General features: G+C 42.7%; 2 protein-coding genes across 2 annotated transcripts; both read right to left on the bottom strand.

Annotated features, from left to right (window-relative positions):
- Window positions 1–368: 368 nt before the first annotated feature.
- Window positions 369–3,421, bottom strand: LOC125378960 (putative protein CRIPAK). Its single transcript, XM_048394964.1, has 2 exons — window positions 1,769–3,421; window positions 369–1,178 (listed from the first exon to the last, which is right to left on the bottom strand). The coding sequence occupies exon 1, from the start codon at window positions 3,258–3,260 to the stop codon at window positions 2,238–2,240; it is 1,023 nt and encodes a 340-aa protein (XP_048250921.1). The 5' UTR covers window positions 3,261–3,421; the 3' UTR covers window positions 369–1,178; window positions 1,769–2,237.
- Window positions 3,422–4,558: 1,137 nt separating this feature from the next.
- On the bottom strand, window positions 4,559–14,842 carry LOC124124988. The gene is made up of 4 exons (XM_046488298.2): window positions 14,707–14,842; window positions 13,890–14,223; window positions 9,243–9,577; window positions 4,559–5,437 (listed from the first exon to the last, which is right to left on the bottom strand). Exons 2-4 carry the CDS (start codon window positions 14,120–14,122, stop codon window positions 5,061–5,063), a joined length of 945 nt encoding a protein of 314 aa, XP_046344254.2. The 5' UTR covers window positions 14,123–14,223; window positions 14,707–14,842; the 3' UTR covers window positions 4,559–5,060.
- Window position 14,843: the final 1 nt, after the last annotated feature.

Genomic DNA, 14,843 nt, shown 5'->3' with positions numbered 1-14,843 from the left:
CTGGCAAGGTGGATATATATAGTTTCAATGTTTCTGGTGCTCTAAAAAAAAGTAAATTCATTTTAAACATGTCAGGTCTAATGTAATAATAGTTCCTCCCATTTTCAAACGAAGGACATCTACCCACGTCTCCTGTGTCACACGGCAGGCAGACTGGACATTTTCAAACGAAGGACATCTACCCACATCTCCTGTGTCACACGGCAGGCAGACTCGACATTTTCAAACGAAGGACTTCTACCCACATCTCCTGTGTCACACGGCAGGCAGACTGGACATTTTCAAACGAAGGACATCTACCCACATCTCCTGTGTCACACGGCAGGCAGGCAGAGTGGACATTTTCAAACGAAGGACATCTACCCACATCTCCTGTGTCACACGGCAGGCAGACTGGACATTTTCAAACGAAGGACATCTACCCACATCTCCTGTGTCACACGGCAGGCAGGCAGAGTGGACATTTTCAAACGAAGGACATCTACCCACATCTCCTGTGTCACACGGCAGGCAGAGTGGACATTTTCAAACGAAGGACATCTACCCTCTCCTGTGTCACACGGCAGGCAGACTGGACATTTTCGTTCCGTTAATGGTATTTTCTGCCTGTTTCAACTGATTAATTGTGATTGGAGATTACTGTATTTTTGTTTAATGCATTCTATGTAAGGATAAGAATTTATGGATGAACAACTTCTTTATTACAATTAAGAGCGTGCCTATCAAAGAAGCATTCTGTGTATTTGTTCTATTTCTGAATAGCTCGTTTATATCGTATTTATGAGCGTATTTCTATTAATTTATTTCTGTGTGACTCGTTTATATCCTAAAGCGGTATGTATCACGGTCACTCCATCGATTTGGCAACAGCAGGACCTCTCGAATTATGAGTTCGGCTTTCCAGGGACTGTCAGATGTTTAAGTGCTCAATATTGCTCAAACCTGGTAAAATTATATCAATGTCTCAATACCAGAAATATTACCTACACAGAGGCGGTATATTTATGTATACAGCAAGGTACCTGGGGTATATTTATGTATCACAGTTAGGAAGCTGGTGTATATTTATGTATACATTTAGACACCTGGGGTATATTTATGTATACAGTCGGGAACCTGGGGTATATTTAGGTATACAGTCAGGAACCTGGGGTATATTTACGTATACAGTCAGGTACCTGTGTTATATTTATGTATCACAGTTAGGAAGCTGGGGTATATTAATGTATATATTTAGACACCTGGGGTATAAGAATGAATACAGTCATGAACCTGGGGTATATTTCTGTATACATTTAGATACCTAGGCTATATCTTTGTATACAGTCAGGAAGCTGGGGTATAATTGTGTATACATTCAGACACCAGGGGTATATCTATATGTACAGAAAGGTACCTCGGGTACATTTATGTGTACAGTAAAGTACCTGGGGTATATCTGTGTATACAGAAAGGCACCTGGGGTATATCTGTGTGTACAGAAAGGCACCTTGGGTATGATTGTATATACAGAAAGGTACCTGGGGTATATTTGTGTGTACAGAAAGGCACCTGGGGTATATCTGTGTGTACAGAAAGGTACCTGGGATATATCTGTGTATACAGAAAGGCACCTGGGGTATATTTGTGTGAACAGAAAGGCACCTGGGGTATATTTGTGTGAAAAGAAAGGCACCTTGGGTATATTTGTGTGAAAAGAAAGGCACCTGGGGTATATCTGTGTATACAGAAAGGCACCTGGGATATATCTGTGTGTACAAAAAGGCACCTGGGGTATACTTATGTATACAGTCAGGAACCTTGGGTATATTTATGTATCGCATTTAGGAAGCTGGGGTATATTTATGTATATATTTAGACACATAGGTTATATTTATGTATACAGTCAGGAACCTGGGGTATATTTATGTTAACATTTAGACGCCTGGGGTATATTTATGTATACAGTCGGGAACCTGTGGACATATTTAGGTATACAGTCAGGAACCTGGGGTATATTTACGTATACAGTCAGGTACCTGTGTTATATTTATGTATCACAGTTAGGAAGCTGGGGTATATTAATGTATATATTTAGACACCTGGGGTATAAGAATGAATACAGTCATGAACCTGGAGTATATTTCTGTATACATTTAGATACCTAGGCTATATCTTTGTATACAGTCAGGAAGCTTGGGTATAATTGTGTATACATTCAGACACCAGGGGTATATCTATGTGTACAGAAAGGTATTTCAGGTACATTTATGTGTACAGTAAAGTACCTGGGGTATATTTGTGTATACAGAAAGGCATCTGGGGTATATCTGTGTGTACAGAAAGGCATCTTGGGTATGATTGTATATACAGAAAGGTACCTGGGGTATATTTGTGTGTACAGAAAGGCACCTGGGGTATATCTGTGTGTACAGAAAGGTACCTGGGATATATCTGTGTATACAGAAAGGCACCTGCGGTATATTTGTGTGAACAGAAAGGCACCTGGGGTATATTTGTGTGAACAGAAAGGCACATGGGGTATATTTGTGTGAACAGAAAGGCACCTTGGGCATATCTGTGTATACAGAAAGGCACCTGGGGTATATTTGTGTGTACAGAAAGGCACCTTGGGTATCATTGTATATACAGAAAGGCACCTGGGGTATATCTGTGTATACAGAAAGGCACCTGGGATATATCTGTGTGTACAGAAAGGCACCTGGGGTATATTTGTGTGTACAGAAAGGCACCTGGGGTATATTTGTGTGAACAGAAAGGCACCTTGGGCATATCTGTGTATACAGAAAGGCACCTGGGGTATATTTGTGTATACAGAAAGGCACCTGGGGTATATTTGTGTGAACAGAAAGGCACCTGGGGTATATTTGTGTGAACAGAAAGGCACATGGGGTATATTTGTGTGAACAGAAAGGCACCTTGGGCATATCTGTGTATACAGAAAGGCACCTGGGGTATATTTGTGTATACAGAAAGGCACCTGAGGTATATTTGTGTATACAGAAAGGCACCTGGGGATATTTGTGTGTACAGAAAGGCACCTGGGGTATATTTGTGTGAACAGAAAGGCACCTGGGATATATCTGTGTGTACAGAAAGGCACCTGGGGTATATTTGTGTGTACAGAAAGGCACCTGGGGTATATTTGTGTGAACAGAAAGGCACCTTGGGCATATCTGTGTATACAGAAAGGCACCTGGGGTATATTTGTGTATACAGAAAGGCACCTGGGGTATATTTGTGTGTACAGAAAGGCACATGGGGTATATTTGTGTGAACAGAAAGGCACCTTGGGCATATCTGTGTATACAGAAAGGCACCTGGGGTATATTTGTGTATACAGAAAGGCACCTGGGGATATTTGTCTGTACAGAAAGGCACCTGGGGTATATCTGTGTGAACAGAATGGCACCTGGGGTATATTTGTGTATACAGAAAGGCATCTGGGATATATCTCTCCATACAGAAAGGCACCTTGGGTATGAGTGTGTATACAGAAGGCACCTGGGGTATATTTGTGTGAACAGAAAGGCACCTGGGGTATATTTGTGTGAACAGAAAGGTACCTGGGGTATATTTGTGTGTACAGAAAGGTACCTGGGGTATATTTATGTATACAGAAAGGTACCTGGGGTATATTTGTGTGTACAGAAAGGCACCTTGGGTATGATTGTATAAACAGAAAGGCACCTGGGGTTTATCTGTGTATACAGAAAGGCACCTGGGGTATATTTGTGTGTACAGAAAGGCAACTGGGGTATACATGTATCTCTGTGTACAGAAAGGCACCTGGGGTATATCTGTCTGTACAGAATGGCACCTGGGGTATATTTGTGTATACAGAAAGGCATCTGGGATATATCTGTGTATACAGAAAGGCACCTTGGGTATGAGTGTGTATACAGAAAGGGACATGGGGGTTTATTTGTGTGAACAGGAAGGCACCTTGGGTATATCTGTGTATACAGAAAGGCACCTGTGGTATATCTGTGTATACAGAAAGGCACCTGGGGTATATCTGTGTATACAGAAAGGCACCTGGGGTATATCTGTGTATACAGAAAGGTACCTGGGGAACGTTTGTGTCACGAAAAGGAAACTGGGTTATACATGTGCTTACAGAAATTTACCTTGGAAAATATTTATGTATACAGAACCTGGGGTATATGTGTGCGAACATAAAGTTTTTGTTTGTGTGTTTGTTGTTTGACGCCCCACTCAGCAATATTCCAGCTGTCGGCGGTCTGTTAATAATTCAGTGACTGAGCATCAATCTACGCAATTGGGATACGATGACATGCATCAACCAAGTCAGCGAGCCTGACCACCCGATCCCGTAAGACTCTCTCTCTCTCTCTCTCTCTCTCTCTCTCTCTCTCTCTCTCTCTCTCTGCCCCGTAGACCCACTGAAGGTTATGATCTCTCTCTCTCTCTCTCTCTCTCTCTCTCTCTCTCTCTCTCTCTCTCTCTCTCTCTCTCTTTCTCTCTCTCTCTCTGCCCCGTAGACCCACTGAAGGTTATGATCTCTCTCAACAGGAGTGTGACAAAACTAAACAACTATATTTCTTACATTTTTATTCCAGAAAAAATGTTATCATACAGACGCTCTCGATACGAGAGAGGGAGAGACAGAGGATGGGATATTTACTTTACATGATACTGTCCTGGTGTATTGAATGCTACAGAGGTGCATGTGTAGATGGGAGTCCCTCAACATCCAATCAGTGTCCAGTGTTCCCTCTGATAATACTGCGTGGACGTTACACTACCGCATGCCAGGTAATAATGAGATAGGGAACAGACTCTGGTGTCCATCCTTGACAAATGACATTGTATCATAGAGCCTACTTTCAGTTGTGTCCCGTTGTGTTTCTTCGTATTTCTGGCGGGGGAAAATTGAAAGTGGGCTTCCAAAAACCTTTTGTTTTAAAAATGAATAATAATATAAAAGGTCTTACACCATTCGGGAAACTTTGGTTTTGTTATGCAGCCTAGCATGAGCAATATCCATATGGACGCTTTTTTAAATTCATTTCACTGAGTCTACAGCGTACAGAAAATCAGTATCGGGGACGGTTTGGGGACAAAATACATATGAACGCCAGAAAGATCACAAAAATTGTCACTATGATCCATAAACTCTTTTCTCTGAGAAAGTGCCAGTAGGGGTATGGTTCGTGTTGGTGCACCACTTCTATGGCTGGGTCGCAGATCTGGGTCATCAGACGCAGCACTGGGACGTCGATGTACGGATAGCTGGTGAAGATCATGTTGTTGTCGGGGTCGATGTCGCTGCAGTAGTTGATGCAGCGGAGGAAACGTGGTGTACCCTGTAGACCCAAGACGTCTTTGAACCTCCTCTCTCTGTGCTGATAATCGACGTCTACTTCCGGGTCGACGAGATCACACTTCGTCATGACCCCAAATATGGGAATGCCTGTTGGAACAGAAGTATATGTTGAACCACTCCAACCGAATAGGTGTTCTTTGTGGGTGGAAATAAACATTGCTCAGATAAACAGATAGTGATATAAACATCCAGTGTAATTCATGCCACATTCAATGTCATTCATGCTACCTCAATTGTCATTCATGCTACATCCATTGTCATTCATACTACATCCAGTGTCATTCATACTACATCAGGTGTCATTTATACTACATCAAGTGTCATTCATACTACATCCAGTGTCATTTATACTACATCCAGTATCATTTATACTACATCAAGTGTCATTCATACTACATCCAGTGTAATTCATGCCACATTCAATGTCATTCATGCTACCTCAATTGTCATTCATGCTACATCCATTGTCATTCATACTACATCCAGGGTCATTCATACTACATCAGGTGTCATTTATACTACATCAGGTGTCATTTATACTACATCCAGTGTCATTCATGCTACATCCAGTGTCATTTATACTACATCCAGTGTCAGTCATGCTACATCCAGTGTCATTCATACTACATCCAGTGTCATTTATACTACATCCAGTGTCATTCATGCTACATCCAGTGTCATTCATACTACATCCATACTACATCCAGTGTCATTCATGCTACATCCAGTGTCATTCATACTACATCCAGTGTCATTTATACTACATCCAGTGTCATTCATGCTACATCCAGTGTCATTTATACTACATCCATTGTCATTCATACTACATCCAGTGTCATTCATGCTACATCCAGTGTCATTCATACTACATCCAGTGTCATTCATACTACATCCAGTGTCATTCATACTACATCAAGTGTCCTTCATACTACATCCAGTCTCATTCATACTACCTCCACGGTAATTCATACTACATCCAGTGTCATTTATACTACATCCAGTGTCATTTATACTACATCAAGTGTCATTCATACTACATCAGGTGCCATTTATACTACATCCAGTGTCATTTATACTACATCCAGTGTTATTCATACTACATCAAGTGTCCTTCATACTACATCCAGTGTCGTTCATGCTACCTCCACTGTAATTCATACTACATCAAGTGTCATTCATACTACATCTTGTGTCATTCATACTACATCCAGTGTCATGCATTCTACATCAAGTGTCATTCATGCTACATCCAGTGTCATTCATACTACATCCACTGTAATTCATACTACTTACAGTGTCATTCATATTACATACAGTGTCATAAATAATACATCTTGTGTCATTCATGCTACATTCACTGTCATTCATACTACATCCAGTGTCATCAATACTACATCTTGTGTCATTCATACTACATCCAGTGTCATGCATTCTACATCCAGTGTCATTCATGCTACATCCAGTGTCATTCATACTACATCCACTGTAATTCATACTACATCCAGTGTCATTCATACCACCTCCACTGTAATTCATACTACATCCAGTGTCATTCATACTACATCCAGCGTCATTTATACTACATCAAGTGTCATTCATACTACATCTTGTGTCATTCATACTACATCCAGTGTCATCAATACTACATCTTGTGTCATTCATACTACATCCAGTGTCATGCATTCTACATCCAGTGTCATTCATGCTACATACAGTGTCATTCATATTACATACAGTGTCATAAATAATACATCTTGTGTCATTCATGCTACATTCACTGTCATTCATACTACATCCAGTGTCATCAATACTACATCTTGTGTCATTCATACTTCATCCAGTGTCATCCATTCTACATCCAGTGTCATTCATACTACATCCAGTGTCATTCATACAACGTAATATAAATAACACAAGTATCGTACATATTGCATCGTGTGCAGGCTGCTGAAAGTGTATTTCATCAGAAACTAAGTATAGGATACGCGATTTCTTGAACTTTGTCATTCATGCTACATCCAGTGTCGTTCATGCTACATCTTGTGTTATTCATACTACATACAGTGTCATTCATGCTACATACAGTGTCATTCATGCTACATCCAGTGTCATTCATGCTACATCAAGTGTCATTCATACTACACCCAGTGTCATTCATGCTACATCCAGTGTCATCAATACTACCTATTGTGTCATTCATGCTACATTCACTGTCATTCATACTACATACAGTGTCATAAATAATACATCTTGTGTCATTCATACTACATTCACTGTCATTCATACTACATCCAGTGTCATCAATAATACATCTTGTGTCATTCATACTACATTCACTGTCATCCATTCTACATCCAGTGTCATTCATATTACATCAAGTGTCATTCATACAACGTAATATAAATAACACAAGTATCGTACATATTGCATCGTGTGTAATATATACTGCAGGCTGCTGAAAGTGTATTTCATCAGAAACTAAGTATAGGATACGCGATTTCTTGAACTTTGTCATCCATGCTACATCCAGTGTCGTTCGTGCTACATCTTGTGTTATTCATACTACATACAGTGTCATTCATGCTACATACAGTGTCATTCATGCTACATCCAGTGTCGTTCATGCTACATCTTGTGTTATTCATACTACATACAGTGTCATTCATGCTACATACAGTGTCATTCGTGCTACATCCAGGGTCATTCATACAACGTAATATAAATGACACAAGTATCGTACATATTGCATCGTGTGTAATACATACTGCAGGCTGCTGAAAGTGTATTTCATCAGAAACTAAGTATAGGATACGCGATTTCTTGAACTTTGGGATTTCCATGAACTTTTTCCAGATGTTTGTAAGTGAAACAGATACCACATCATACCTTACATGGATAGAATTATCCCAAAACGGTTATCAGGGAATTGGCGGGCTAAACTGCAATATCATACTGCCTTTACTTTGTCTAAAGACGGGACCATCATTAATGACGTTGTCGTTATGGCGTCAGAGGGTTGGAGAGGTAGGCTAGTAGTTAAAGCGTTGCTCGTCACGCCAAAAGCCCGGGTTCGATTCCCCACATGGGTACAATGTGTGGAGCCCATTTCTGTTGTCCCTCGTCGTGATATTCCTAGATATTTGCAAAAGAGGCGTCGTAAAACCCACACTCATATGACGTCACAGGTAGTTTGCATACACACGTAAACAAACGTGGCGTCTGAGGTGGACTTTGGTGAATGACCAAGCGCATCACGAGTAGCTGATGATATATGGGTCGGGGATGCCCTGTGCGTATATTTACAGGAAAACTGTTGTGATTTGTCCGAATAAACAATCGCTAGATTGAAGATTGAGGGACAAGCGAACACTCTGGCGAAGCGCAACCCATGACACTAATCTGACGTTCCTTGCAAGTGCTAGTTTGAATCATTGCACTGTGAGTCATGTCATTATCAAAGTCCAGTGTCAATGTCAAGAAAAATCCGAAAACTGACGTTATATAGCCCACAAAACTGTCTTCATGTTGCCGTAAATGAAGGTTAAGGTCAAACGACTTCACGAGACTAGTATTGACGCAATCGACTGTCGACGACGTGTTTCTAGGCCGGTGTCACACTGACCTCTGTTGTGTCTTCGTGTGAAGAACTAATGCTTATCACACGTTGGTGTTTGTTTTCATTTGTTTGTTTGGGGGATTCTGTCATGGCAAATTGTATCCCTTTTAGTTTTGATAACGGTAACTCTTTATTTCAGCACATTATAATTTGCAGAAACCATCGGTCTGTTAAACTGCCTCCCGTCGTCGAGCAGCTAATTGCAGACCTTGGGTTTCTACAAATGCAAAATCCCTGAAAAATGACTTTACCCTCACAGAAGCTTATTCTAGTTACCTCTTCGACTGCGTCCCCTGATAGGCCTGGCCACCTCGACGAGAGCTTCCAGCAGGTCCATGGGTAAGTCCTCTTGTGCCGAGGCAACGACGACAACCCGGTCCACCTTCAGGTCATCGCGACCCCGACAGTACTTAGGACGCCGGAACTCATCCCTGGCCTCCAAGTAGGCCACCACGTCCAGGAGGTTTTCCTGCTCGGGAATACGCCCATAGAACAGAAGAGACAGGACCTTCCGCCAGGTGGCGTCTATGTGATCCGGAAGTCCCTGGACGTCCATTAGGGTCGGGAACAGCGTGTTGTTGTGCCTTTCAGGTCGACAACATTGTGGGTATCTATGGACATATGCTCGTATCTTACAAGGGACAGAACGAACTACAATGAGTGACAATCACATTAAATTGTATCCATCTAAAGTGAGAGTTGTCTATCGCCAAAGTCTGCAATATTCCTACTTGACAACCTGTAATTGTGATTACAGCCAGTGATTGATATCATGAGCATTGATCAATGGCGTGTGGGTACGATGACATACAATCAACAACTGAGCTTGACTACCCGATCCATATAGCCGCCTCTTCGTCCACCATACTTCGGGGTGGCCGGGTGGATCAAGGGAAGCATAGGTTGAAGGAGTAGGGACCAGACAAACCAGTGATTGATATCATGAGCATTGATCAATGGCGTGTGGGTACGATGACATACAATCAACAACTGAGCTTGACTACCCGATCCATATAGCCGCCTCTTCGTCCACCATACTTCGGGGTGGCCGGGTGGATCAAGGGAAGCATAGGTTGAAGGAGTAGGGACCAGACAAACCAGTGATTGATATCATGAGCATTGATCAATGGCGTCTGGGTACGATGACAAACAATCAACAACTGAGCTTGACTACCCGATCCATATAGCCGCCTCTTAGTCCACCATACTTCGGGGTGGCCGGGTGGATCAAGGGAAGCATAGGTTGAAGGAGTAGGGACCAGACAAACCAGTGATTGATATCATGAGCATTGATCAATGGCGTCTGGGTACGTTGACATACAATCAACAACTGAGCTTGACTACCCGATCCATATAGCCGCCTCTTCGTCCACCATACTTCGGGGTGGCCGGGTGGATCAAGGGAAGCATAGGTTGAAGGAGTAGGGACCAGACAAACCAGTGATTGATATCATGAGCATTGATCAATGGCGTCTGGGTACGATGACATACAATCAACAACTGAGCTTGACTACCCGATCCATATAGCCGCCTCTTCGTCCACCATACTTCGGGGTGGCCGGGTGGATCAAGGGAAGCATAGGTTGAAGGAGTAGGGACCAGACAAACCAGTGATTGATATCATGAGCATTGATCAATGGCGTCTGGGTACGATGACATACAATCAACAACTGAGCTTGACTACCCGATCCATATAGCCGCCTCTTCGTCCACCATACTTCGGGGTGGCTGGGTGGATCAAGGGAAGCATAAGTTGAAGGAGTAGGGACCAGACAAACCAGTGATTGATATCATGAGCATTGATCAATGGCGTCTGGGTACGATGACACACAATCAACAACTGAGCTTGACTACCCGATCCATATAGCCGCCTCTTAGTCCACCATACTTCGGGGTGGCTGGGTGGATCAAGGGAAGCATAAGTTGAAGGAGTAGGGACCAGACAAACCAGTGATTGATATCATGAGCATTGATCAATGGCGTCTGGGTACGATGACATACAATCAACAACTGAGCTTGACTACCCGATCCATATAGCCGCCTCTTCGTCCACCATACTTCGGGGTGGCCGGGTGGATCAAGGGAAGCATAGGTTGAAGGAGTAGGGACCAGACAAACCAGTGATTGATATCATGAGCATTGATCAATGGCGTCTGGGTACGATGACATACAATCAACAACTGAGCTTGACTACCCGATCCATATAGCCGCCTCTTCGTCCACCATACTTCGGGGTGGCCGGGTGGATCAAGGGAAGCATAGGTTGAAGGAGTAGGGACCAGACAAACCAGTGATTGATATCATGAGCATTGATCAATGGCGTCTGGGTACTATGACATACAATCAACAACTGAGCTTGACTACCCGATCCATATAGCCGCCTCTTCGTCCACCATACTTCGGGGTGGCTGGGTGGATCAAGGGAAGCATAAGTTGAAGGAGTAGGGACCAGATAAACCAGTGATTGATATCATGAGCATTGATCAATGGCGTCTGGGTACGATGACACACAATCAACAACTGAGCTTGACTACCCGATCCATATAGCCGCCTCTTCGTCCACCATACTTCGGGGTGGCCGGGTGGATCAAGGGAAGCATAGGTTGAAGGAGTAGGGACCAGACAAACCAGTGATTGATATCATGAGCATTGATCAATGGCGTCTGGGTACGATGACATACAATCAACAACTGAGCTTGACTACCCGATCCATATAGCCGCCTCTTCGTCCACCATACTTCGGGGTGGCCGGGTGGATCAAGGGAAGCATAGGTTGAAGGAGTAGGGACCAGACAAACCAGTGATTGATATCATGAGCATTGATCAATGGCGTATGGGTACGATGACACACAATCAACAACTGAGCTTGACTACCCGATCCATATAGCCGCCTCTTCGTCCACCATACTTCGGGGTGGCTGGGTGGATCAAGGGAAGCATAGGTTGAAGGAGTAGGGACCAGACAAACCAGTGATTGGCAACAAGAACGATGTTCAACACCATCCATGACATGCGATGAGCCTGACTGCCTTGTCCTCTCTCGTTTGCTCCGCAGGCTGTGTGAAGTTCGGTACTGACCTAATTTAATTCATGCCAGTTACCTGCATATCATTTGGAAAATTTAAAGTAAAGCACAGAGTGAATAGTGTTAGAAGTCAGTACAAGGTGATATCACTACAATGAATTTGACAAAGGTAAGCAGATCATTGTGACGTCATCGCTTGGCGTCACTCACTGCCCTTGAAGCTGTTTAGCTGTTTTTTTAGCACTCAAGGCACTGTTTACAATCGGAAAAAAATTAAAGATTGACTTAATGCTTAACGGAATTTGACCCGCTTCTCTTTTCATGTAAAATATATCAAAGCTGAATATATTTGATTCGCAATGACACAAGAGGAAGACTTACTGTATTCTTAAGATAACAGTGTGAAACAAAATTATGAATGAAACAGATAAAAACTGATGATTATAGAAAACATGATATTATTAACATACAATCTTTGCGATTTTACAAAGAAAACCTTCATGACCAAATAAATCTTTTGGGGGGGGGTGATTATAGTGTTGATGATTGAGAAGGGTTGTTATTGAGATGCTGCAGCTGCTGCTGCTGATGATGATGATTATGATTGTAGTAGTGATGATGGAGAAGGGTTGTTATGGAGATGTTGGTGCTGATGATGATGATGGTGATGATGATTGTAGTGGTGATGATGGAGAAGGGTTGTTATGGAGATGTTGGTGCTGATGATGATGATGGTGATGATGATTGTAGTGGTGATGATGGAGAAGGGTTGTTATGGAGAGTTTGCTGCTGCTGATGATGATGGTGATGATGATTGCAGTGGTGATGATGGAGAAGGGTTGTTATGGAGATGCTGGTGCTGTTGGTGATGGTGATGATGATGGTGATGATGATTGTAGTGGTGATGATTGAGAAGGGTTGTTATGGAGATGTTGGTGCTGATGATGATGATGGTGATGATGATTGTAGTGGTGATGATGGAGAAGGGTTGTTATGGAGATGCTGGTGCTGTTGGTGATGGTGATGATGCTTGTAGTGGTGATGATGGAGAAGGGTTGTTATGGAGATGCTGGTGCTGTTGGTGATGGTGATGATGCTTGTAGTGGTGATGATGGAGAAGGGTTGTTATGGAGATGCTGGTGCTGTTGGTGATGGTGATGATGATTGTAGTGGTGATGATGGAGAAGGGTTGTTATGGAGATGCTGGTGCTGTTGGTGATGGTGATGATGATGGTGATGATGATTGTAGTGGTGATGATGGAGAAGGGTTGTTTTGGAGATGTTGGTGCTGATGATGATGATGGTGATGATGATTGTAGTGGTGATGATGGAGAAGGGTTGTTATGGAGATGCTGGTGCTGTTGGTGATGGTGATGATGCTTATAGTGGTGATGATGGAGAAGGGTTGTTATGGAGATGCTGGTGCTGTTGGTGATGGTGATGATGCTTGTAGTGGTGATGATTGAGAAGGGTTGTTATGGAGATGCTGGTGCTGTTGGTGATGGTGATGATGCTTGTAGTGGTGATGATGGAGAAGGGTTGTTATGGAGATGTTGGTGCTGATGATGATGATGGTGATGATGATTGTAGTGGTGATGATGGAGAAGGGTTGTTATGGAGATGCTGGTGCTGTTGGTGATGGTGATGATGATTGTAGTGGTGATGATGGAGAAGGGTTGTTATGGAGATGCTGGTGCTGCTGCTGATGGTGATGATGATTGTAGTGGTGATGATGGAGAAGGGTTGTTATGGAGATGCTGCTGCTGTTGGTGATGGTGATGATGATTGTAGTGGTGATGATGGAGAAGAGTTGTTATGGAGATGCTGCTGCTGATGAAGATGAAGATGATGATGGTGATGATATTCAGTTCAAGGTTACTTTATAAATAGAGACGTACCGTCTGATGACAGCTGTGACCGGCTCAGCCTGACCCCCGTGACCTCCCGTGTAGGCGTGTTGCTGCCAGCTTCCGGTAGCCATGGCGGTTGCTATGGTGTTGATGAGGGACGACTTGCCCACTCCGACGGTCCCAATAAAAGCCACAGTAACAGGTCGTCCATTTAGTCGCTCTCCGATACTGTTTAGATTGTCCTTAATCTGAGTCTGAAGCCGTCGCTTTTGATCAATCATACCTACGGTGTTTTTTCTCTTGGGTCAAATTGAATATGAGGTCTCAAATTATGGACATTGCAGGCGGAATGTGTTGTCGCAGAACTTTACAGTCCAGGAAACTGTACAAAAATAAATAGGAGAAATGATAACGAAATAAATAAAGTGCGTTAATGAACATACATACATACATACATACATACATACATACATACATACATACATACATACATACATACATACATAAACAAATAGAAGAACCAGATACATACATACATACATACATACATACATACATACACACACACATACACACACACACACACACACACACACACACACACATAGAAGAAATAAAAATAACATTTCTATGGTTTTTAATGGGGTTTACACCATTCTGGAAAAAATGTTATTTACAAAGGGGTGTCGCTTGTCTACGTGTCGATGAATAAATTCAAGGGAGACAACCATACACCTTGGGCATGTGTATCGATAAGCATTTTACCCGCTGTCAACAGTGCAAATTAGACACAGGTGGTTATAACGCTGGGGGAGGGGGAGGGGGAGTCGATATTAAATATGTGCACATATTTCTGACAACCTACCTCCTCAAACAGCAGACGCGGACTGATCCAATCCTTCAACACCTACAGCCGATATGCTCTGTCTCTCCTACGATCATATACCTCTCAGCGTGCAACAAGCGTCGGTTGCGTATCGTTTCCTAGAATTCGAATTTAGG

Source organism: Haliotis rufescens, unplaced genomic scaffold (genome assembly GCF_023055435.1).
Source record: "Haliotis rufescens isolate VD_foot unplaced genomic scaffold, xgHalRufe1.0.p SCAF_135, whole genome shotgun sequence".
NCBI classification, from domain to species: domain Eukaryota; kingdom Metazoa; phylum Mollusca; class Gastropoda; order Lepetellida; family Haliotidae; genus Haliotis; species Haliotis rufescens.
This window is presented reverse-complemented; position numbering and strand designations above follow the sequence as displayed.

What these genes read in the sequence shown, in the direction of transcription:
- LOC124124988 (XM_046488298.2), bottom strand. Translation starts at nt 14,122, where the DNA reads ATGATTGATCAAAAGCGACGGCTTCAGACTCAGATTAAGGACAATCTA. An exon ending in GTCACAGCTGTCATCAGACG is followed by an intron (nt 9,578 to 13,889) that starts GTACGTCTCTAT and finishes ATATGTCCATAG; the next exon opens with ATACCCACAATGTTGTCGAC. An exon ending in CAGGGGACGCAGTCGAAGAG is followed by an intron (nt 5,438 to 9,242) that starts GTAACTAGAATA and finishes CTGTTCCAACAG; the next exon opens with GCATTCCCATATTTGGGGTC.
- LOC125378960 (XM_048394964.1), bottom strand. Translation starts at nt 3,260, where the DNA reads ATGTGCCTTTCTGTACACACAAATATACCCCAGGTGCCTTTCTGTATA.